Genomic DNA, 25,461 nt, shown 5'->3' with positions numbered 1-25,461 from the left:
ACCCAAGTTGGAAGGCACTGGCTTTAAAACAAAACATCTTAGAGTTCAGAGTCTGGCTCTGAAACTTACTTGAAGCAAATGATTTGAGGTCTACTTGCTTTACTTCTCTGAGCACCCCTTTCTTAATTATTAAGGGACGATAATAATAACCAACTCAGAGATTTATATCAGTACCTAATACTAGTTAGATTAAGCCCAAACTATCTTTTAGAAATTCACTCATTTTGACATTCACTATCAACCATGTCTGGATTGTGAAAGGACTGAGGCAGGGATTATTAGCTGATCCCTGATAGCGCAGCTTCACAGAGCATCACAGGAACCCCTTCGAGTCGGCCAGTCAGCTACTGATGATCAACCTTGTGAGATGTTTACGAGCAATTATAGAGTGGCAATATGAGAATCGGAGAAACACAGCTAGGGGCACAGAGGTTGTTGCAAGGTTCCAAATTTCACCAAAGGAATACTGAACTTTAGTTTACAAGGAAACATGCCTGTAATTACCTCCCTCCTCTTACAATTAAAGCCTCTCTGACCATCAGCCTGAGCCATAACTACTTTTCTTCTCAATATACCTTAAGAGATTTCAAGAATACTTTAATGATTCCAACATCCTCCAGGTAAGGAAACATATTAAAAACAATAATTGTTATGACACTTATATAAAATATGAAACATGAAACTGACAGTGTTAAAATGAATGATGAAAGAAACTGCCTCTTTATAGAAGAACGCTAGCTATAAATGTGGAAGGAATGATGGAATTTTAAAAGAATCACCAGTTTGAAGTCCTCAGTTGAAATAAATGATTCAGGAAAGGGTCATCAAGGTGTGCTAAAACCATTAGGTCAAAAGTTGTTGGGAAAAGGGGGTATCTGTCCATTGCTAAAGTATCAATACAAAGATTATTTGTTAATCGCAGATGGGGAAAGGTTCCTTTACAATGGAACAATCCAGTGGTCACCACTTTTGCCAAGTGATTGAAGGTAGCATTACCAACAGCGGCATAGCTCAATATTCTGTTGGAATGTAATTTGACGCACACAGCACCCTCAATGAAATATTCCAGCCAAAAATGTTTAACCTGAACCTGCATAAACCTTCAGACCTAATTTTAAATTTGTAGGCAAAACAAGTGATGAACAAAATTAAACAGCACCACAAAGAAAGGAAATCTATTAATTCTAGAAAGGGGAATGTTTTATAGGACAGTCGGCCTGGTCTCTTTAAAGTCACTACCATTCAAACAAATCAACAAAAAAATTACTCAGGAAAATCCCTTAAGCCCAGAAGTTTGAGTCCAGCCTTGGCAACACACCGATACCCCATCTCTAAAAACTAAATTATACAATTTAAAAAAGAATAAAAATAGAGGAACAGCTCTAGTTTACAAGAAATTATAAAGAGATATAGAAATCAAACGCCATGCGTAAATGGCATTTTCGTAGCCTTTTTTTAAAAAGCTACTAAAGACATTTGCATGAAGACAACTGAAGAAACCTGAATATGGATTGAGATTAAGAAACTATTGTCAATTTCTTTAGGGATAATAATAGTATGTTAGGCAAATGTCTGATTTTTAAGAGATACATACTGAAAAATCTACGGGTGCATTCTTATTAAATATGCAACTTAAAAAGGTTGGTTCACTGGAAAATATGTATTCTTATACATATTATACACACACACACACACAAATACTGTATAACAAATACAAACAACTGTTTAACCTAAATAGGTATGCAGCATTCATTTTATTATTTTTTCAACTGTTCCGGATGCTCAAAAATTTATGCCACATAAGGTTAAAAATAAAAATAAATAAATAGAGCTCGATTTTTTCCTGTTAATAACCAGGAAGCTGCTGGTGGGGATAAAGGGAAGGTATACAAGATCCCTTTGTTTTTCTCCTGAGTATCTAACACATCACTACAGGGTCAATGAATATTTCCTAACCTATGCAATGAAAGAATGGACCCATTCTCCTCTTTGATAAGTACTGGCTGACTTTTGAAAGAAGGGTATACCCATAGCAATCCCCCAAAATGAATGAGCTGCTGCCCGAAAAATACCGCTCGGGGACACAGCTGCGATGACATATAGACTGCAAACTCAGGCCCTGTGATGTCTGAAACGGTCACAATTTAAAATATCCTGTCCTACTGTTCACACTGCTACATTTCAATGTTCGGACCAGGACGCTGACCTTTGGTTCCAACACCTCTGCCAGAACCACAGACCATCTCTAATTCCCTCGTTCAGGTCTTTCCAGATATACATTATGGCCTAGAATGGTGAAGCCACCAGGTGAGTGAGACGACTCAACCCCTCAAAAGTCAAGAGTGGGTGTCTCTCCACGGTATGACTTTGGTGTCCTTCCAGAGCCTGCACAGCATGTTAGAAGGAGGAGCTTCCAAAGGACTTTTTTTTTGGGAGAGGGCAGTTTTCTGGTTTTCGTAGGCATGAAAAAGATGCTCACAATATGGTTTGTGTACATTGCTATTCAGACTTTACTCCCTCAAAATGGCTTCCAAAAGTGATGCTGAGGAAAGAAACACTAGGTCATTGCAATTTTTGCCCTGCTAGGCACATGGTACACATGCAAGATAAAGCAGATATGGTCCCTGCCCTCCATGAGTTTACAGAATCCTGTGGAAATCAGCATGCAACAAACACATAAAAATGATGGCAAATTTAAAAGGTGCTAAGGCCCTGCAAAGGAGAGCTTCCCAGGAAGGATGCATAAGACCTCGAGGGATGTGCTGAACACTCAGAATAAACACTTAGGCATCGCAGCAAATTAAAAAGTGATGTGTATTTCTGCTTGCGTAAGGCCTAAATTGCCAATTTCGTAATAAACAAAATAATTTTGTGCTGTTTTCGCTTACATCCTATTTTGACTTAAGAAAAACTGAAAGAAGCCAAAAGTTTTAGAATCAAGTTGTTTGTAATACCTATTGAATCAAAAGTAAAAATAATAAGACAAAGAAATCAATGCTGAAATGTGAAATTCATTTTGGAATCAACTACATGCTTAATTTCGATGAACCAAAAATGAGCAACCTACGGGCAAACTAAGTCACATATAAAGAAAATCCGTTTCCTCCCTGGTCTCCAAGTTTATGGAAATTAACAACAATCTCCTAGATCAGGTCTAATTCCTATACTCCATTAGTCATTTTAAGATCTAAACATCAAATAACTGTAACAACAAAGTCCTATTTGATTACTTGCTGAGGAAGAAAAAGAATTTGGATGAGGCTAAAGGCTTGGACTTCACTAGAGAAAACAAGATATGGGCTGGGACACTCAGTTGTGGAATTCTACATAAAGATTTCAAGATTTTCACTATATCACTAATTTTCACCACCTTTTAAATGAAGTTCACATGCAATGTATTTCCATGCCTTGAATAATCAAATTAATGCAAAGAGCCTAAAAGTATTTTCAAGGTCAGTAGTAATGCCATATGTTGAACACAAGTCATTAATACAGAGTATATTCCTACCGAACATTCTAGGAAATGATAAAACCTAGCTGCACATTAGAATAACCTGGGGAGTTGTCAGAAAAGCACAGGCCCAGCTCACAAGATTCTAATTTGATTGGACTCAGATAGGCAGCTTTCTCTCTCTCTCTTTCACACACACACACACACACACACACACACACACAAATACTAACAATGAAACCATGGCTTTAGACATGGGCTATATCCCAGAAAGAAAATACAAACAATTCCTGATAATAAACACTAAACTTCCATTTGAGGGGAGAACTAATAACAATTATTTGTTTTCATGTCATCATCTCGTTAAAAAAAATAGATTTCAGCAAAATTTTAAAGTGTGCAAGTCGCCAAACATTCTATTCAAAGCAGCAAAAGAAGCCAAAGAAGCCAAAAACAAATGACATTTTTTCCCTTCTGGCATTCGCAATGATGCCCATTAAGTATTAGCTATTGTCTATTATAGTATTAAGGTTGGACTATCTTGCAAAAAACTTTATTCCCACTCATTTTCATTTCTGTCAGATAATCCATTATAAGTTTTATTTTCTCTGCCAGTTAAAGGAATATGAGGTTGCAATTTGGCAAGAACATGTTAAGCTGGGTGTGATTTCTGCACCCCAATTTGATATAAATTAGCTTTGACATATTTAGTAAGAACTCAAAAAAGTTCATTTGGTTACTTTTGCTTATCTATTGGTTCATTTTCTACACCATTTTAAAAATCTCAAAAAGTCACCATGTTTATTTCTGATAATGTCACGTGGAAATGCATTAATGAAATAATATTATCCCATTACTATTTTTAATGAAAACAACTTAATTACTAGTAAAGAATCTGCCGGCTTTCGTTCTTCTGCTAAAATATATCCATTTAAAAAAGCGCCATATGTCCATTAGTATTAGTGTTAAATCCTTAAGATAAATCTAAAATATGTATCTATTTTTTAACTTGATAATCATTTCTGAAACAATACACATCTCGCAATAATAATGTATTCCTCCAGGACAGTGCTTTACTACCTGTTGCTTACCACCACTCTGTCTCTACACCAAACAAAAGGCTATTGGGACTGGAAGAAGCATGTTTCCATATAGCACTGCTCACCCCTTTAAGTCCATAGGATACACTGTTATAATATGATAAAGCAGCTTTTGGAGCTCCTTAGGGCACACCATCTAAAGGTTTCCTATTCCGTATCTCAATCATGTAGTAAACAGAAGAAAACAAAAGCCTCCCCTCCACGAGTCACTCACCTTGTCACACAGTAGGGAATCATTTCAGCTGTGATCTGCTATTCAGACTTGAAGCCCAAGATACTGAGATTTTGCCTTTCTCTTTGGTTTGCATAGCTGGTGTTGCAGACAGGGATTCAAACAACAATACAGCACACGAGAAACTAATTCACTAGAAGACACACTATGGTCTGTTCTATTCTCAAATTTCACAGAAAGCAGAAATTCATACTCTGTACATTTTTCATCTTCAGTCCCTATTTCCCTCTATCAGCAAATTTCCAAAATTTCACTTTTATTTATCTCTAAGTAATCACACTGTTTATGGAGATTGCTGCGACCACGCTAAGCACAGAGATAGTAGACTCTTGCAAGACTCACAACCACGAAGCACAAATTAAGAATGAAGGAATCTCCACACTCCACGGCTACATTATGAAGGCTTTTAAGAAAAGCATATGCAGTCACAGTGCTATATACAAAAGAATTTTCCTGGACATTAATGCCTCAAAACGAACCTCCCAAGGCCCAAAAATTCAGCCATCACATGCCAATCCATCCACCTCTCTTCCACCCTCTGCCCCTTTCCACTTCTCACCTTGTTTGAAAAAAAAAAAAATTAACTTCAGTTTCACCCGAGGGAAGTATTTCCCACAAACGGAGAAAGGAGGGTCTGCGTTCTGCACATACACAGACAGACTCACACGGTCTGGATGATGCTTTCACAAGTTAAGGGGCCTCACGCTTACTCAGCAGAGGAAATCTTTGTGTCTGTGAGGAATCACGCCAATTCCTATTAGTAAGAAAGGATACAGGGGCGAGGAAGCCTATTTTCTCAATGACCAGAAAAAGGGGCCCAGCGAAAACAGAGACCTCTGCCATGACCATCTGCAGAAAGGAAGGATGTTGTCAACTTTCTTCTCCCCAAAACTCTAATGACCTCCGCCTTGACCCTCAGAAACCAGACCCACAGGAACACGCTCTTCTGCAGGAACTGAGAGCTTTACACCAGAGACACAGCACTCAGAGGCTTGTCGCCCAGGCTATCTAGCTCGAACATTTGCACTCACATTCCAAAGATGTTTCCGTTGCGCTGGAATGGCTGTAAATTTCTTTCCTGCAGAATTCTTTCCAAACAAACTGCCATGAACTGCACTCCGGCAGGAGCTCTTAACCAAGCACTGTTCACCTCAATGCAACAAATCTTTCAGATGCTGAATATGACTGAATTGGTGGCTGGGCCAAGGGAGTAAACTTTAAAAATGCAAATATATACAGGGAAAAAACAAACACACCAACCCACCAGAAGTCGTACCTGCCTATGTCTGATACGTAAAGGAAATTTTCCTCATAGGCTCGATTTAATTACGAAAACAAAACTTTGCTTACATTTTTCAGGGGTATATTAAATGGGCTGTTTAAAAAAAAAATCAAAATAGATTCTTCCCCCCATCAAGAACATGAGAGGGTGAGAGAGTTTAAGAGAGTAAGCATCCCCTTTCCAGCATTAAAGGAAAAAAAAAAAAAAAAAGTACATTTTGTTTGGGTAAATAATAAAAACAGCAGAGCGCTCTGAATATTGAAGAGGATTATTAAATTCCATCAAGAGTTTTCCAAAGAAACCAATGCACTAATAAAAAGGAAGTATAAATTTTTTAAAAAGATTTTAAATACATGATTAATACTGATATTGAACTGAAAAAGAAAGCATCTATAAAAACTCAATTGTCTTGAAACAAAGCTTACACTTTTAGCCATTGATAGTATTTTTAGAAATAGCCTCTCTCTGGAGAGTTTAAAGTATACAAATGCAGAGTGCTCAGAGACACAAACACAAACATGCTATACCTTTGTATTACACTGGCATTTTATTATTTCATTAAAGTACTCTTATTTTTCTAGCTCACGCATGCTACCCTTGAGACGGCTTTACTGTTAGCCTGCTGGCCTTGACTTCCAGCCAAAAACAATTCAGAAACAAAAAGGGACAACAAATCATATTTTCACAGACATTTTTATCCCTCAATACAACCCTGTTTTCACACAACATCATACAGCCCCTATGAAAACGATAATTTAGGGCAATAGCCACCCGAAACCCAGGGTCTGACACATGACTCCGTGAAGTATTTCCTGCGTAAGAAATTCTTAAGTTCTTAATTGCAAATAAACTCTTTTGATAGAACCACTTTCACAGACATTGCTGGTTTGCAAACAGTGCCACTGGTACCGGCTGATGGATTAAAAAATAAAAACAAGCCCATGAACATAGTTCTGATACAGCAGCGATCTAAAGATGAGGTGTTTATCAGTTCTAAGCTCTGTGTTATTTCATTACTTAAAGAGAGAGCCATCATCTGACTTGCCAGTGCATCTTTGGTGTCACAGTTTAAAATGCATCATCTAATTTAGCAAACAAACTGATTTACCAGGTTAATCCTCTCAACCCTTCTGCAACGGAGATTCTCACTTACCTGGTGGCAACCCTGTAAGTTTGATTCTCTCCCATAAGATGAGTATGAGCCCCTTTCTGTTTTACCTGCCAAGAGAAACGACAAAAAAGTGTAAATTGTGTTTTTCCTTAAAAAAAAAATCTCCTCCAGGTAACAGACATCTACTGCTCTTCCCCGATGTTTACATACGTAAAGTAGGCACTACTGGCAATGTATGCAAGCAAGAGAGGGAATAACACTTCCTCACTCTGGCTATGATAAACTGGAAAAAAATATCCTTCATTCCTATTCTTAGCCAAACTGCTCCACACTTCCAAAAACTGTCATTCCAATGGCCTCCACTTTCTCTAACAAACAAATCGTAACTCCTTATTTTCACTTTCTCTTGCACAAAATTTAAACAATTTCATTTTTATTTACACAGCAGGCAAATTATCTATGTAATGACCCTAGCCTAGCAATTCCCATTGATTATATTGACACTTAATGGTGAGGCTAAAACTAATCAATCAAAGGCTCTCCAGATGGTGAATTTAGCAAAGAAACTATTCAAAATTCTGAGTCTCTCTCTCTCTCGTTTTCAAAAACTCCCTTTCCCAGGAGTGAGTCCCATCATGATCAAGATGATGATGGAATTTACATTTGGGAAACAGGGCTTTTGAAAAGTTGCCTACTCTGAACCCAAGTTCAGATTCCACCAATACACCCAGCAGCACAAGGGATTGTGGAATGTGAACGTCTGTTTCCAATTCTAACAACCCAATTTTTATCTGTAGACTACTCTACAGAGATCTATGGACCCTTCGATGCCATTTGGCCACATCTAAGAATAAAATCAAGGGTGTTCATTTGTTTCTTTTTAAAGTTTAACCCCAATAATCATTAGGGAGATAATGAAATCACATTACAAGAGATCTAAGCAGCAGAGTCCAGATAGCGACATGTGGAGAATAACTGTAGAAATCTGTCCATACCAGGACATTACAAGGAGCTAAAAGAGGCAGGTAGGTGCAGGTGCCTAAGACCCCACCCCATTCAAGTCTAAAGGATACTTCTTTCATCAAGACTGGAGCTTTACAGTAACTGTATGTGATACATAGGACTACACTATTCTTTTATCCAATGGGAAAACTCTAAACTTGTATTTTGAGAGGCTGAATAGATTTCCTTCTGAAGTTTACAACCCCCAAGTTTTCCTCTCTCAACTCAACAGGAATGCTAAAAGTAACAGTAGCCTTTTTATCTTTTAGGTCAATGGCAATAGCAATGTTATTAGACTATGCCTTCCTGACACCACACAAAGAATGTATCTTTGATACATTTATATCCATAAATTTTCTATCTGGTCAAAAGGGTACCCTGTATCCAAGTCATTACATATAGAAAATGGATGGCAGTTTTCAAAGAAAGCCAAACCTAAGTCTTAAAATTAACCCCCTGTTTCCCAGTATTAACTTTTCTACTGATTTTAATGAATCTTAAAGTTGGGAAAACACCTCCGCCCCATTTCTGGTCTAGCACTCAGCTCAAAGTATAAAATCAATGCCCGTATCAGTTTCAATTTCAGTGAAACAAGACACCATGGCACAGATTGTCAGTCGTAGAAGATGAAACAGAATAACTTCCATTGTATGAGGATTTTACATTGAAGAAAAGATACATTTATACTTGTATCAGCAGTGGGAATGGTCACAAAGACATATTTACTCATCTGTGTACGTCAAATTTAAGCTACTTACACCCTTTAACTTCTCTCTGTAAATGTTACTAACAGAGAAGGCTCGACCTTCATGAGCTATCAAAGGACGTGTGTCCTTCCTTAAGCTTTTGCATCTAAGAATGCTTCAATAATGCTTCAATATCACCATTACATCACTTACTTTGACGTAATATTCACTTGTTTAACAGGTAGATAGGCAGGCAGGAAGCTGGGCAGGTAAGAAGGCAGGCAGAAAGACAGAAAGATGGATAAAGTAGAATCTGCTCTGACTTCCTAAGAAACTGAACATCTAGTGTCCTGTTTTGGTCATTTCTAAAAATCTAAATTGTAAAATACAGTTTAAGGAAGAAAAAACATCTATTTTTTTTTTTTTCTCTAGAAGGAATTCCTGAAGCTATCCCCTGTAGAATTTCACTACTCAGCATTATTTCCCAACTCGACTCCAACACACAGAACTGGAGGGAGGAATTTTTCTGCCAGGATTTGCCTCACTTATAGATATAAGTTGGGCTACTCCTTCCATTATTGTAAAGATAAAAGGGCAGGATTTTAAAAGGAAAGAGAGAATAAGTAGGAGAAAAAGAGAGGAAGAGTGGAATGCAAAGAGCAAGGGGTAGGAAAAGAAAGAGGGAGGAGGGAAAGAGGAGGAGAAGAATATGAATTCACGCTACAGAGTCCCCATAGTACTCTTGGCTACATGGAACCCAGCATTCTTTACTATCATATCAGATACAGACTGCTTAATCTTAATTTTGCTTGTTAAAAAATATTTATCCAGATACAAAAATAAACCCACTGCAAATTACAAGTTGTCAGGGTTAAAAATCTACTCCTGTTTGTGTGGGGGAGGATAAGAGACCAGCATAGACATGAATCATTCTCAGTAATTTGAGTGTTTCCATGACATCAATGGGCACCCGTCCAGGGCTCTGTCGAAGTCTGCGAGGTACCAAAGAGGCAACACAGCCAGCAGGAGGCTGGGAGGTGGACTTTTTTTTTTTCTTTTTCTTTTTCTTTTTTTTTTTTTTTTTTAAGGATTATGCTCCTTGTAAAGATTTCATCTGTAGCATCCACTTTTACCATCAAATAGATCGGTCCAGAGATCATGAGCGAACACATTTCATTCTGATAGTGTAAGCCTTTAACTTTATTACATCTTTTTGTTCCCAAATTCAACTATAAATCTGCCCTCAGAGCCAAAACCCCTGTTTCGGAGCAAAATAATCAGGCACTGTGGATAAAGCCCAAGCACCTTCTCAAACATAAAATCGCGATTCCTATCATTTTTTTTTTTTTTTTAAAGATAAAAAGCAGCCATTTTAAAGGGGCACCTCAGTTTCTAGAAAAGCAACTATCTTTTGTGTAAATTATCCATTAAAAATTAGCTGTGGTCTTGATGTTGATTTTCTGCTTAAAATTCACTTGGAACATTTGTTTCAGACAACAAAATTTTCAAGAGCGCTGATAACACGTTTGAGTAGGATCCTTAAGTAACTATTTGTGCTCATGAACACAAAAAGGCTCCTAAATATCTGTGTTTACTTTATGTCAGGCATGGATTTTTGTCACTTACACCAACTGGCTGGTGCGGACAGTCTCTTTCCTCCTTTCTCCATTCTTCACCACCCGCCTCCCCCCATCCCCACAACCACAACGGAGCTTTGAAAGAGCTGAAGATTCTATTTTTCCAATATTTAAAAGAGATAGCAGTGATGAACAAACCCGGCGCATTCACTGCGGAATTTTCGAGACAACCCTCCGGTACTAGAATGCGACAGCCGCTGCGGATATTTTTTGGCACAAAGACAATGGTGGCAGTGCCAAGCCCCATGGCTAAAACTACTCAAAAGAGGCATAAGGGTAGCATTAATCGCTCAAGTCTTTTACTGCGTGGAGTACTGTTGTCCATATTTTTAAAACTAAAAGTACCCGTTAGTAACATTTGTTGTATGCCCATAAAGATGGGGTTGGTGGGGGGGAGGGGGGAAGATTCTGAAATATATACCAGAAATAAATCTTGTCAGGCATTTGATTCATTTTTATACCTAAAAGGACCAAATGTTAAATTTTGCTGCTGGTGACGATTTGCCGTGCATGAAATGAATATGACCTAATGGAGTACACGAAGGGCTGAATGAAAGCTATAGAGAGGATTTCATAAACTAAGTCGACATATTGGCTAAACAACTTTCTTCTGCAAAAATGATGTATACAAGGGAACATGTAATACTATGTCACAATTTTAAAAATTAAACAAGGAAAACGCTGTAAATGAGCAGACACAACATCCGTCAATCAATCCTTCTGGAGACAAAGGAGATCAACACGCAGCCCCGTCTACAGAACAAGTCGGCTTCTCCAGTGAGCAAACAGTTCAGGAAGTCAACATGTGTTCTGTCCAAATCGAACCCGTCCGCTGCTAAACCCTATATTTAAATTTTATTATTAAAAATGGCACCAAATGACAATCAATAAAGGATTCACTTGCTTCCCCTGCCCGGGAAAAACTAATATGAGCAGGAAAGGCAAGCAACTTCCAATCAATCTTTTTTTTTTTTTTTTTTTTTTAAGTCAATGTTTTGCTGATCTATTCAACAATCTTTTTATCTTGCTGTCCCAAGAAGGAGCAGGAAAATTTGCTTTTTATTTGAGGGTGATATGGTTAACAAATGTCTACAGATTTTCAAATTGAGTATTTTTATATTCTTGTATTATCAGCCATTTGACTTCCAATTTTTTTTCCAATCTATTCATGGTATCCTATTGTAAGGGGATGGGGTGACATGAAAATATTACATAAAGGGAAAAAGTGATCTCATAAATCCATTCCACTCATAGGGATACTTCTAAGAAGGATCACCTTTGGTAGATTACTGCCCCTGGATACACATGACACTTCCTAAGCCACCTAGAAAGAGCTAGAGACAGACTAGCAACTTATCAATACAATGATTTCTAGAGATAAGCTCTAACAGAGACGATCCCTCTTGTGGTTGACCAGTAGGAGAATAACAGGGTCATGTTTGGTTGGGTATCTTTTCATTTGTAAAATGCCACTTTTAAAATTATACATAAACGACAGGTGTTTCACCCACTACTGAAATAGATGCATCTATATGGGAGAATATATCATCCCATGAAAAGCCTTGATGAAAAATTATCTGATGCTGCACGACAATACCAGGCAAGGCTGTTTCACTGTTAATCCTCATTCTGGGAACTGAAGAATGAGCCTTTTGTTCCCTGGCATCGGACTAGGGAACTCATCATAAACATGTTTGACTGAGAATAAATTTCTGTCCCCATCCTCAGACTCATCCCATCTCTGATTACCCTATGACTTTCTTTATATATATGTAGAAAGGATTAGTTCATTAAACAATGACTGAAATTTTTAGTAGTTCTGAACATACACATGAGGTTATTATTCACAGTCCTTCATCATTTCCACACCTGCCTTTTCCTTCCCTATCCAAATAAGAATAGCTGTGTCCTTACCATGTATTAACCACTGCTCAAAGCTCTACATAAAATGATTCATTCAATCTGCACAACAACCCCATAAGGCAGGTAATACAAACACCATTTTGCAGATGAGGAAACTGAGATCTAGAAAGTCACCCACAGCCACACAGGTACAAGTGACAGAGCGAGGATTCAAACCCTGGCAGTTTGTTTGCCCAGACTGTGCTCTTAGCTCTATGCTAGGCTGCTGGTGTTTTAAACTCTTGAGGAAAAAAAAAAAAAGTATAAATAAACTAGAGGCCCGACACTGAAGACTCTCAAATCCCACAGCTCAAAACACTCATGAATTTGATATGAAATTAATGAAAGTGTCTTATAGGCGATGATAATTTACATTTACATGGTGTTTTATTCCTAAAAGGTCTCTAGGTACTTTATAGCTGCACAAATGATACACATGGATTCTGTGACGTCTTACAATAAACTGCCACCATCTCCACACATTAAGGCAAAGCAACTAATTAACAAAAACATGGCAGAAAACTGCATTTCTACACCTTCTCTGTGTGAAGACTATGTCTTTGTATTAAGATGCACAGAAGAGTAAAAGTAAAAATATAATTATAATACAGGACAACCCAGCATCACTCAGCATCATCTACAGAATAGTGGTCCCACAACATGCTCCAAAAACCAAAAGGGAGACTAATTAAAAGAATCTACGAACTGTTACAAGCTATTCCCCATCCCCCAACAGATTTACATTGTATCTAGCATGTTCAAGGCTCTGAGAAGTACTGCAGTTGAGACATTTAATTCACAGTTTTCTCTTTTTTTTTTTTTTAAGGAGATGGGGTCTCAGTATGTTGCCCAAGGTTCTCTCAAAGTCCTGGGCTCAAGGATTCTTCTGCACTGGACTCCAGAGGAGCAGGGATCACAGGCATGAGACACTGTACTTGGCTTTCAATTTAGTTTTATACAATGTTTCCTAAACTGACTTGAGCATACATGCCTGTCCTCATCATTTTTGTGTCTATTAATACAAGAGCTGATGGCCTTTAAGAACTACTATTATTTAAAACTTAACACTAAGAATATATCAGGTTACTATATATTTGTAGTTTTCTATCAGATAAATTATGTAGGTTCAAAAATTAAATTTTTATTTTATTTAAATTGATATGAAAACATTTTAACTATTTAATTTGCTGGTTTCCATTAGCTTATATTTCTTATGGTAATCTGTGGCCATGCAGGTGTAGCTTCATTGTTCTGACTAGCTAGTCAACTTTACTCCTGATCCCAGTTTGGAGGTGAGACTCTGGGTTTACAAAAAAGCAGAAGGTGACATTATTCTTTCGATTTCAAAAATTTCGGAGAAGAGCACTGGTTCTCTCCTACAGAATCTTACGATACAGGGACAACTCTGCCTTCATCCACAGTCATTTAAAAATCTAAATGTAAAATAAATTTGTGCTAAAAGAATTACAACTCCATTACAGCAAATAAACTAGTCATCCAACAACCTAGGAAATCCTATAAAGACAAATAGGGGAAAAGGTAACTAAGCAGGCACATAGTTTGTATGTATCAAGTGATAATGAAAAATGGGCAGTAAACCATTTTTTTCTGGAAAAGACTGGCATTAACCCTCTCTTTCACTGATGTTCTTTTAGCCCTAAAAACAGAATACTCAGTAATGGCCTATAGCTCTGGAAACTGTGAAATCCCACTGGAAATTGTGAGTTTTGGCTGCATTTCATCACTGATTCACTGATTCACCTCATCTCATCTAGGCACTGTGCTGCCTTTAACACAGTATGAGTACTGAAATCCCAGGTCGTATCTTAAGGTGCCACCAAAAGTCTTCACTTTAGGGCTCTGCTAAGTGAAGAATTTCAGATTCGATATTCAATTCTCCATAAAGCACTTATATTTGTAATGCACTATCTCACATGCAAATTTAACTTACATTATTTAAGACAACACACCCTAAAACTCATTAAATGGACATTTTAGTCCATGTTTTTATAGATGAAGTAACTAAAATTAAGGGTAACCAGCTCATATAGTTAAAAAGGCTGCACAGATATGAAGTGGCGAAGTTAGCACACAGACCTCCAGTTTCAGTATCAAGACTTTCCCACAATACGACACCTCTGTTTGGAGTTTTCTAGATGTATTATTATCACTGCCTACTGTAGCAACAACCATTGCCTTCTCACTACTGTAATCCTCTCCCCAAATAATTTAAACTCAATTCATAAAGTCAAAGAGTTCTCAAGTTCCTTGATGGATGAAAGTGTCCGAATCGATAAGCATTTTGAGTGAACATCCTCCAGTCCATCAAAAACTACCTTTCCAGTGCAGAATAAAAATATTGTCCTAGATGATATCACATGGCCCAGACAACAATAGCCAAAATCAGCCCGTCACTTGGCATCCTGCTTAGGAGAAGTACACACATTATCAAATTAAAGCACGAGTTTTATGCTTGATTTTCCGAACGCAGGAGAATCTTTCATTGAAAATAACACTAATTCCACAGAGTGTGCAATTAATCAACATAATCATGGGGATAACTTAGCTGTTTGGGGAGGTGTGTCAAATAACTCTTTAAGGCCACTAAAGTACCACTTGAACCACCAAAGTAATGATTTTCTGAATCAGCAATTTGTACAAGGGTCCCCTAGAGACCTGAAGGACTAAGGGCAACCCTGAAATCACTCAACTTACTTCTAATGAGTAACTTACCATTGGCTTTATGTGAATAATATCTTCACAGTGATGCCTACCGTATCTTATATTTTTACTGCAGTTTGAGTCTGTGATAATTGGATATAACCAAGGCAATTAAGGACTTGTGTGGTCTTGGAAAAAACAGCATATGCATTTGAAAGCTTATTTTTTATTCAAAAGAACATAATAGTTTTTCATATAAAAATGAAAAAAAGCTCATCTTGCAATACATGCTAAAGGTGTCAAAAGCAAGCAGAAATAAAATATTTTCACTGTATTTTTAGGCAGAAGGAAGACTCACGGTGAGCTGGTGAGTGTGGAGAAAAGCAATTGCCTCAAATTCAATTCATGGCTAAGAAACCTTGCTGATCAGGAGAATTATCAGCAAGACTTTGCCTAAAAACAGATTCCTGGGTTCTCTTCTCCATGGTATGTGAATTCAGTAGAGTCTGGTGTTCTCTTTTTTTTTTTTTTTTTCTTTTCGAGACAGGGTCTCGCTCTGTTGCCCAGGCTGGAGTGCAGTGGTGTGATCTCAGCTCACTGCAACCTCCACCTCCTGGGTTCAAGCGATTCTCCTGCCTCAGCCTCCCAAGTAGCTCGGACTACAGGCATATGCCACCACCCTGGCTAATTTTTGTATTTTTAGTAGAGATGGGGTTTCACCATGGTGGTCAGGCTGGTCTTGAACTCCTGACCTCAAGTGATCTACCTGCTTCAGCCTCCCAAACTGCCAGGATTACAGGCGTGAGTCACCGTGCCCAGCAGATTTATTTTTTTTTCTTGTAAATAAAATTCCACTGGTTATTCTGACCAGCTAGGGAGACAAGCAACCAATGTAAGTGATAGGCACAGCTCTATAGGTTACATTAGCTAAAACTCCAATAAACCTGGTAACATGATGGATAACAAAAAGTAGATTACTACTAGAAACAAACTATTTAAGCAGAGTTTTTTTAAAAGACAAGGAATTGTTGATCCCCAAGGTCATTTCAAACAGTTACATTTCATGGGTTTCAGAAACCTTTCTCCAGCAGCATGCTAGGCCTTCAAATGTGCTCATCTCCAATAATGAAGGCTGTTTTTTTTTTTTTTAAGGAAATCAATTTTACATTGCCAAATTGGTTCCTCTAATAAACAACAGTATCCCAAATATGAGAATCCTGGAGTTTTGTTAAGGTTGCTTCTCATTGATCAGATCCATTGGCCCACTGCTCTGAAAGCATGTCTCTTCTATCTCAAGAGTGGAAGTCACCTTTAGAATACAGGATCCAACTCTAGTGAACCTCACCTGGTTCATTCATTTAAAAGGGCCCTTCTGCCCCTTCTCTGACTGTCCATGGTCCGTGGAGGCATGACAAGTCCACAGTGAGGGAGAGAATTCAGTCCTTTCCCTTTCATTGGAGGAGATGGGTGACATTTCTGGCCGAATGTAATAGAGACAACATCATCTGGGCAAGACTTTGTTTCCTGGCTAAATATTTTGGAATTTATTGGCAAATCTGAAGGAAATCAGCAGCCACATTTCACCACACAAATCACTTTTAATCATAAATTATTTGCTGCTCATTTAACTGAATGTTCCACTAGAGTCTTAGCAACAGTAAATGTAGAAGATAAAAATGATAAAACTCTAAATAAGCCACAGTGGGATGGAAAAAAGAGGAAAAGGTTTAGTATTTTATTTGTTATAGAGTAGTCTACATAGGCACTTAGTTGTCTATACAGAAAAATTGTGTATTTAAGGACCACGGTACATAGGTGATGGCCTTAATTTTCAAGCTAAGTTTACAATGAACACGAATGTAACAGTGTTCATCTCTTAAACCACACACATTGGATATGATACTCAAAACTACATCAAAAGAATGGAGGGGCATGACAATGTTATATATGGTATATAGATAGATATAATACATACATATATACACACATATATAAGTGACATTTTTAACCCCAGACCGAAGATAATCCAGCTGTCATTTGTATAGCTATCTGTAATATATTAAATGACCATTTCTCTAGCCTTAGCACTGAATACAATTGACCTATATCCCCTAAACATGAACTACTGAAAGAACCTGGAGGGGAGTGGGAGTAACAGCCCAGAATTCAAAACACATTCCAAGGAAGACAAAGAGTAGGAAGATTGCTAACCATTATATTTATAGAAGAATGATGTTTTCCAGCCAAGCCTGCTCTTCAAGATCAACTTCAAGAGAATGGGTCCATAATAATAACCAAACTGCCAGATATGCAGGGCCACACTCTCCAGAGTCCAATCAGCCTGCAGCACTAGTTATTGCTCAAGGAAGGGGAAGGTTGGTAGACGAATGGTCCCACACTGAGATGTTTAAGAGAAGCCTCCCAATGGCTGAATCTAGGAGCATGACTCAATCAAGACAGGAAGGTGAGGAGGACAGGAAGGAAGAGGAGAGGCAGAGGGAAGGATGAGAGGGAGGAGAAAGAGAAAAGAGAAAACAGACAAGGAGCAGCCAGAAGAATGATCTCATCCTATAAAAAGTATGCAAGAAAATAAAATGCATTACATATAATATGTTTACAGACTACAATTTTTAATCCTGAAACTTGCAAAAACTGTCATCTGAATAGTGGTGAATGAGGCCTAAAAAACATAATATAGGGAAATTAATATTTGTTGGGTGCTTTCTGTGTACCATGTGCTGGATGCAAGAGAGTCAACAATGGGCATTATTCTCAAGGAGGTAAGAGTGTAGATGACTAAAATACCAGGAGGAACACAATGCTATCCATCAGTAAGGGATATAATGGGAACCCAGAGAAGCATCAAGAAAGAGCATCCAATACAACCTCATTGAAGACAAGGTGGTAACAGGAGAGACATGTATGTGAGATTTCATGCAAGTTGACATTCTAACGGAGGTAATAAGGACTTAATATTTGTTAGAATGCAATTCTTAGTTATTTGACAATGTTAAATCAAAATAAGTAAACACTAATAAGTAAAAGTTTATATAATTTATCCAAAACAAATTTTTAAGGTAACTGGAACCTAAAATTAGAGGAAAAACTGGAAGAAAAAAATTTTTAAAAACCTGCAGATGACACTTCTGCCCTTCCGCAGCTCTAAGTTCTCTGTTCACTCCATGGCTGGTTTGGAAGTTTTTATGGCTTTTGCTTATGAATTAGAGAAATTTGCAATATAAGACAAAAGAACTATAAAAATCTAAACTGCCTTCTCTGTACAACAAATACCAAACTGACTCAACCAAGTCATTTAATTTCAGAGATACACAGAAATCACCTACACAAATTAAATTATTATAAAGACTTTGATGGAGCCTTGTCAACAAAAATTGTTGCCATTTTTGTTTTTTGTTTTTGGGTCTCACTCTGTGGCCCAGGCTGGAACGCAGTGGTGCAATCTCGGCTCACTGCAAGCTCCGCCTCCCGGGTTCACAACATTCTCCTGCCTCAGCCTCCTTAGTAGCTGGGACTACAGGTGCCCGCCACCGCGCCTGGCTAATTTTTGCATTTTTAGTAGAAACGGGGTTTCACGTGTTAGCCAGGATGGTCTCGATCTCCTGACCTCGTGATCTGCCAGTGTTGGCCTCCAAAAGTGCTGGGATTACAGGCGTGAGCCACCCACCGCGCCCGGCCTAATTGTTGCCATTTTTAAAAGACATACTCGTTACCCAGAGCCCTGGCCGTCACTACCAGGACCCAAGGATGCTCTCCACCCAGGCGATGGCGGGGGGGGGGGGGGGGGGGGCTGGCACTCTTCCTCTGTAATTGCCCTTGTATAGTTTATTCCTGTGTCCTGGGAGTAAAGAGACCATCAGTGATTTGTTCCTTTAACATCTCATACTCTATAAACAACAACTGCAAAAGCAAAACAAAACAAAAAAGATTTTACTCAAACTGCCATTCTCGATGTCTGCCAGTGAGCATAGCTTAATATGGTTTGCAAGGAAACCAAAAATGCCTTTATAAAGCATTATGATGTAAACGTACTCATTTTCCTCGGCGAAGCAAGTGAAAACTATCGACCAACCAAAACAGGAATTTTTCTACTAGGGATTACCTACCACATCCATTACAGACAAATAGTCATATTTCAAAATTTCAATGGCTTATCTATCCCCTTTTAAGTTCTATTACCAACTTAGTCCAACAAGAATACTTCTCAAATATAATCAAGCCAAGGGGAATATGAAAGCAATGAAAATATGGTTGATTGTGATATGCAAGCAACCACTTCAAAAACTCAAGACTATTACAAACGTTGCATGTTATTTGAACTATCAGGACTATCTATTCAGCAAAAACACACCCAAAACAAAACCTCACCTTTATTTCCAAATAAAAACAAATTAACTGCCATGCTCAGTATTAAGCTAAAACTTTATAATCATGGTAAATATCTGACCAGTTATATAAAAATAAAATGAAACAAAACAAAAAACAAAAAAAACCCAACCTTGAAAAGTAAAGTTAAGAACCTCACACACCAGTCAGGTTCTATCTGAGGAGCCAGCAGAGGGCGCACATGCCCCAACAAGAGCCTGCTATGGCCTGGCACTCCCCAAACTTATTTAGTACTAAGTCTCACCAAATCTGTATGGGGGAGGAGAGGTACAGTTGGCCAATCAGTGGCATTGATAAAACTAACGTGCTCAATTTAGGATCAGTAAGAAATATACACAAGTACACTTCAGTATTAAATACTGACTTTAACAGATGTTTCTTAGCTGCTCCATGGAAAGTTGTTCATTAAAAAGATTTGTACAGAAGTGAGCTTCTGTCAGTTTTCAAGGTCACAGTAGTTTTTATTGCCCCATCTGACCTGTATGAGGACTTATTTGTAATGCATGAATTTATAGAAGTAAATTAAATATTAAATTTCTAACATAACACATATTTTCGTGAGTATACTGAATTACCCTTAGCAAAGTCTCTTTTAGTGTGTGTATATTTCTGTGTGTCTTATACAAATCTATGAATTAACTTTTGTAACCCTAGAGCAATCAAATATGTAGCATTTAATGGATAAATTGAGATATGTAAGTTCCTTATTTTCCCACTGGTTTGTGTTTGATTGTTTACTTGCGAATTGTCTATTCTGTGTCTCTGTATCACAGTATTGCTTTGGGGTTACAGTAGTTATACCAGAAGAGTACCCCACAGCTATGTATGTGCACATACATACAGGTAGGGCATTGTTTATTGTTTTAAAGAAGTCTTCCTATAAATGCAAAAGTCTCAAATTGTTCCTAGTACTTTCCAAGCTTGTTGAAACAATACCACAAATTGAAAAAAAAAATAGTCCATAAAAGCACCAAATTAAAATGAACAAAGATGATATTATTTGCTTTTACAGATAACAATTAAATAATCCACAACATATTCGATCTCTAATTTCAAATAGGTTAGAATGAATGGAAGGCCTGCCCCTAAGTTTCAAGCTAGAAAGCCTGGTAGGATAATTAACTGCCACTGTCCCTCCACCTAAATGATCTTAGCCAAAAAGCTAAGAAGCGATTCCTAAATGATTATTTCAACCTCACCTCTCTATTCACCAAACAAAAACAAGCCAAGTAACATATCTATCTATCTATCTATCTATCTATCTATATTTTAGCATTCTTCATAAACTTGAGAGAACTTAATTTATAGACTCTAAAAACCAGGTGGCCTATGTCACACATAGGTCACAATAAATACATAGGTCACAATAAATAATACGCCTCCTTTGGCCAATGTGGCTAACACCATTTCTGCCTAAGTTAAAATGATGATGTTTCATTATTCCTAAGCTCTCAGTTCTGAAATGTTTGCACAATCTGTTAATTCCAGGGAAATTTAAATGATTTTGACATGCAGCCTGCTAAGGCCAGTGACGGGGATAATGCCTCTTTACGTGGGTAAAATTTTGTGGCATATAGGTCACTCTCTTAAGGGGAATCAACTGTGTGTCTCTTCTTTGCATTTCCACCACAATCCTTCATCCTGCAGCCTGGAGCTGAGAGTGAAATGCAAGAAAGGAGCCGAGTGCTCAAAGCAAAAATCTGCTTCCAGGACAATCCATTATATCTGACAAGTTAAATGTTCCATGGTAGGCCATATGGCATCAGAGCAGGCCCGACGATGGAAGAGGGGAACTCAGCAAATGCATCACAATTAAGGAGTTTGGCTACAGACTTTACTTTGAATTACTTATTTTGTTTTATCAAAGTTTAAATGCAGTCCCCCACATTTTCAACTGAATTCCTTTGATGAGACCATTTTTCAAGAAGCATCACAATTTCTTTTCTCATCCCATTACTGTGGGCCCTTAAATCTATCTGTAGGTGAAGGTAGACATGGCCATTTTTACCAAATGGAGTTTCAAAGAAGAGGACCTGTAGCTGCATTTTTTAAATGTCTTCAAGACAAATACTATGTAAGCCCTATCTGCTCACTAGATTAGGATATGCAAATGAAAGTGATCATTGGATTGGGGCATTTAAATGAAACTGATAGAACATTAAGTGAAACCAGTTTTCAATATTAAGTCTAAAAAATCTTAAAAGAACTGACATATTCCTGTTTCTTCTGTGGTTTACTTATTATCTATCAAATGAATGAATGGACTGGACTGACTCTGTTGAATTTATCTCCCCCTAGCATGGCACCAAAAAGGAACTCTGTACATCCTGCTAATACCATGGTCCAGAGACAAGTTTTATAAGCTCCCTAAGACACTCTGATGATTAAAACTAAGTTGCCTAAAATAATATTTGTCATTAGGGACAATGTAATGTAAAGATTGGTACTGAATCAAGATATGCATTTATTACATTAAGGCAGGGGAAGATAAAATTGATAAAATCATTGAAATAGTTAATATTACGCTACAGCATGTTACTCTTCTTTTAAATTAAAAACAAATGTTTTTATTTCTCTCAAAGAATTCTTAGGGGAGATCTGCACCTATAATAAAAACTGAAACAGCATTCAGTAGAAGTATCCAAACTCATCTGCTCCAAAGGTAATTTTATCAACTCCTTTACTTCCTGAGGATGATTTTCTTGAGCAAATTTGTGTGTGTGTGTGTGTGTGTGTGTGTGTGTGTGTGTGTGTGTGTAGTAATAGGTAGATTCTAAACAATAATGATTATCGTTAAGGAATTCACACTGGTTTGCAAACATGAAATTCATAATGATTAAGAGAAACATGCACGCATTTTTCCAAAAGAGAAAATGTTAAGACTCGTTTCCCTAAACTATTTTCACTCCCTATTTCTCCAGAGGGTCACTATTTCCCTCAAATGCACCCGCTTCTGCCTTAATTAAGGATAACATTGTTTCAATGAGCCTGTATATACTTTATAAGAATGAGTCATTTTGCTTTATGTTGAAACTTATGAACACATTTTTTTCTGGTGGTCTTAAAGTTATCATTTGTTAATCTAACGTAACGTTATATTTGCATCTCCCTTATTTTTAAATATGAGATGATTTACTGAATTATAAAAGACGGTATGTGGGATATGAATTGGTCGTTTGCATCCTGTATCAACAATCAATTGTTAAGAACTGTTATGATGCCTTATATTTTATTAAGTGCTTTTCAACATACATGCTCAAATGAGCTTCCTCATAATCCTGTTAGGTAGACATAACAATTATCATTTATACTTTCATTCTGGATGTGAGAAAAAAGGGATAGTTGGTGGTTAATCTATTTGCCTTAGAGTACACAGCTATGAAAGAGAAGAGTCCCATCTTTTGCCCAGGCCTACCTAAATGTCGGCATTATATTTTATCATGCCATACGTGAGGAAGCAGGGCCATTAAAAAGATGCAGTTTTACTTACATGTAAGTTCATAGATTATACATTTTTACTTTTTATCTAAGAAAAGTAGTCAAATGTTTTGGTGTGTGTTAGTGCCCAGTTTGAAAAAGGACACACCTGGCACATAATTACACTTGCCCACACACAAACATACATACACGTTTATAAAATGTAGCCACATACACCTCAGCACCAACAGAGTGCATTGGGCCATTGTGTACTGTAGATCCTATTTCTGTGTATCCAGGTCCACACTTTTATTACTAATTAAAATGTCCAGATGGTAAAATAACACCTGATCCGAGGGGCTTTTAAGTACAGTAATTGCCAATGCTCAACTCCTACCTTGTTAACAAATTGGAAAATTTGGCCTACACTGAGTTTTACACATACTGTTTCCAAACCATCAGTAAAATGTAGTTAAAACTTTAATAATGTGGACAGAAAATGCCTAAACTCTTTAGCAAGAAAAAAAAAAAAGTAAGATCTGACATTCAAATCATTACCACGGTAAGAAAGCTTATGGCATCCAACAGAAGGAATGTCATATCATAGCAATACAATTGGGTTTTATCAACAAGAAACCTATAGTAGAGGGTAAGAATAATGTTAGAGCTATTCAACATCCAACCATTTCATGAGGCCCTTTCTTTACATTTTTTGTTTTGCAGGTTCACTAAATGATAAACAATTCTTAAAATATATTTTGTCTTGTCAAGTGTTTTTTTCATTTGAATATATGGATACAGATCTTAATCATAAAGCAAAATCTTTATTATCTTATAGAGTTTTTAAAGATATAGATTCCAGAGCGACCCCTGAAATTCAGGTTAGGCAGTGGCTCATGAGTAATATACTTAGGGAAATCACAAATGCTTTAAAAATGTTTAAGCAGTTACTTCCTAATCCTAAGTGGATTCTTTTTTCTCAAGCAAACATTTTTGCAAATATTTAGGTTGCTCTGATACGCAAATGTTCTCCCAAACATTTCCACCAGCCAGCCACTGAAATCTCTCCACAGACCCCAACCAATGGGAAAGTTTGCAAGGGAAATATGAGAAGCGACTGAACAGGAATACTGGCAGGAACACTGGCTTCGCTGCCCACAAACAAATGTTGATTTTGTTGCAACACCTGAAACACAACCTCTGGGTGTCTTAGTGGAACCCCTCCTTTAAAATTCTCAGTCATGGAGTTGTAATTCTCATTGACTGAAGCAGTATCTTCTAGTGAAGGTAAAACTGATCACCCACAGGTTTCCTATTTCAGAGTTCAATAACTCCAGTAAATGTGGTTTGCTGCTGGACAGTGAAAATCCCATCACTTTAAAAAGAAAATGCCCACAAGAATTAACATGTGCAAAACAGGAAATGGAAAAAGCAACAAACAGTGCCATGACAAAGGTCCCAAAAAGCCTTACAGGTACAATAAAGGACAACACTTTCAAAAATGTTCCCCTAAAGGAATACGCCAGTGCAGAAGATGTTGCTAAAGTCATCTTTATCATCAGCTCAAGAAATAATTCATGAAAATGAAGGTTTTCTAGAAATAAAAACACGAAGGTGGCACATTCAAAACTAACTTGTCAACACAGCATGACTGCAATTATTATGTGTAAAAACAATCTCCAATACTCCCTTTCCCTTTCACACACTACTCCAAAAACACCTTCTAAACCTGCTTTTGGAAATAATGGGATTCCTTGATCACAGGACAACGAATCACCCTGAAGTTTTTCTCCAGTTTGCTCCGTCACATAAGCCACCAGGGCTAACCACACTGACAATAAAAGCAAGTCCCAGGATTCTGGTGGCTAATACCATGCCAGGCATTACTTGGGAAGTTATGAGTTGGTATACAACTCATAACTTGAATTTGGTGGGAGGAGAAAACTAACAGCGAATTTATCAAAGTGGAACATTCAGCATTATAAAATTACAAGGATCTGCTTCTCGGCGACTAACCTGCTTTTTCACTTCTGCCATCACTTCCTCATTTACACATATTAGAAGTTGGTCAAAGATTTCATCAGATGTGGTTTTGACAATAACAGCAAAGTGCCTAAAGCCACAGATTTTAAATGAGCCCCAAATTCAGATTTGAGGGGAAAAAGAACCAATCACAGCACGAAGCGCTTTAAAAGAAAAAAAAAAAAAAAAGAGAGACATTATCTTGAGCAGTTATTCTGCACTGAGTTGCACTGTGTGAAAAGAAAATAAAAAAGCTCTATAAAATGTCAGAATTAACCTATCGTTTCAGACTGCTTACAGGTGAAATTCTACCATCTGGATGGGCAGTTTGCCCACACACAAAAAAGAAATAAACTAAAAGGAAAAAAAAAAAAGTAAAACCCTCTTTTGCCTGCTATTTCACCACAATAGATTTTACAGGAGAGAGGACAGAGCCACCATAATTTTCAGACATGGACACACACACATTTACACACATGCCTGTGTACACACACACACATGTTCATGTAGAAACTGTGACAAAATAAAAGTTGGAAGAAGCAAGGGATTGAAAT

At 37.5% G+C, this 25,461-nt stretch overlaps 1 protein-coding gene across 6 annotated transcripts in view; it reads right to left on the bottom strand.

Moving 5' to 3' along the window:
* The window catches only part of TCF4 (transcription factor 4), a 366,762-nt gene that overhangs the window by 174,281 nt on the left and 167,020 nt on the right, over positions 1-25,461 (bottom strand). For all 6 annotated transcript variants that reach the window (XR_002732953.1, XM_031934570.1, XM_023218359.1 and 3 more), the window contains one exon: positions 7,219-7,283. Coding sequence is in view for 5 of the 6 variants with exons in the window: in XM_031934570.1 (XP_031790430.1) it covers positions 7,219-7,283 (65 nt within the window). In the remaining variant the exon portion in view is untranslated. The remainder of the gene's footprint in view (positions 1-7,218; positions 7,284-25,461) is intronic.

The sequence above is a fragment of the Piliocolobus tephrosceles genome, chromosome 18 (assembly GCF_002776525.5).
Source record: "Piliocolobus tephrosceles isolate RC106 chromosome 18, ASM277652v3, whole genome shotgun sequence".
NCBI lineage: Eukaryota > Metazoa > Chordata > Mammalia > Primates > Cercopithecidae > Piliocolobus > Piliocolobus tephrosceles.
Note: the sequence above shows the minus strand (reverse complement) of the source record. Positions and strands in the feature narration are given on the sequence as shown.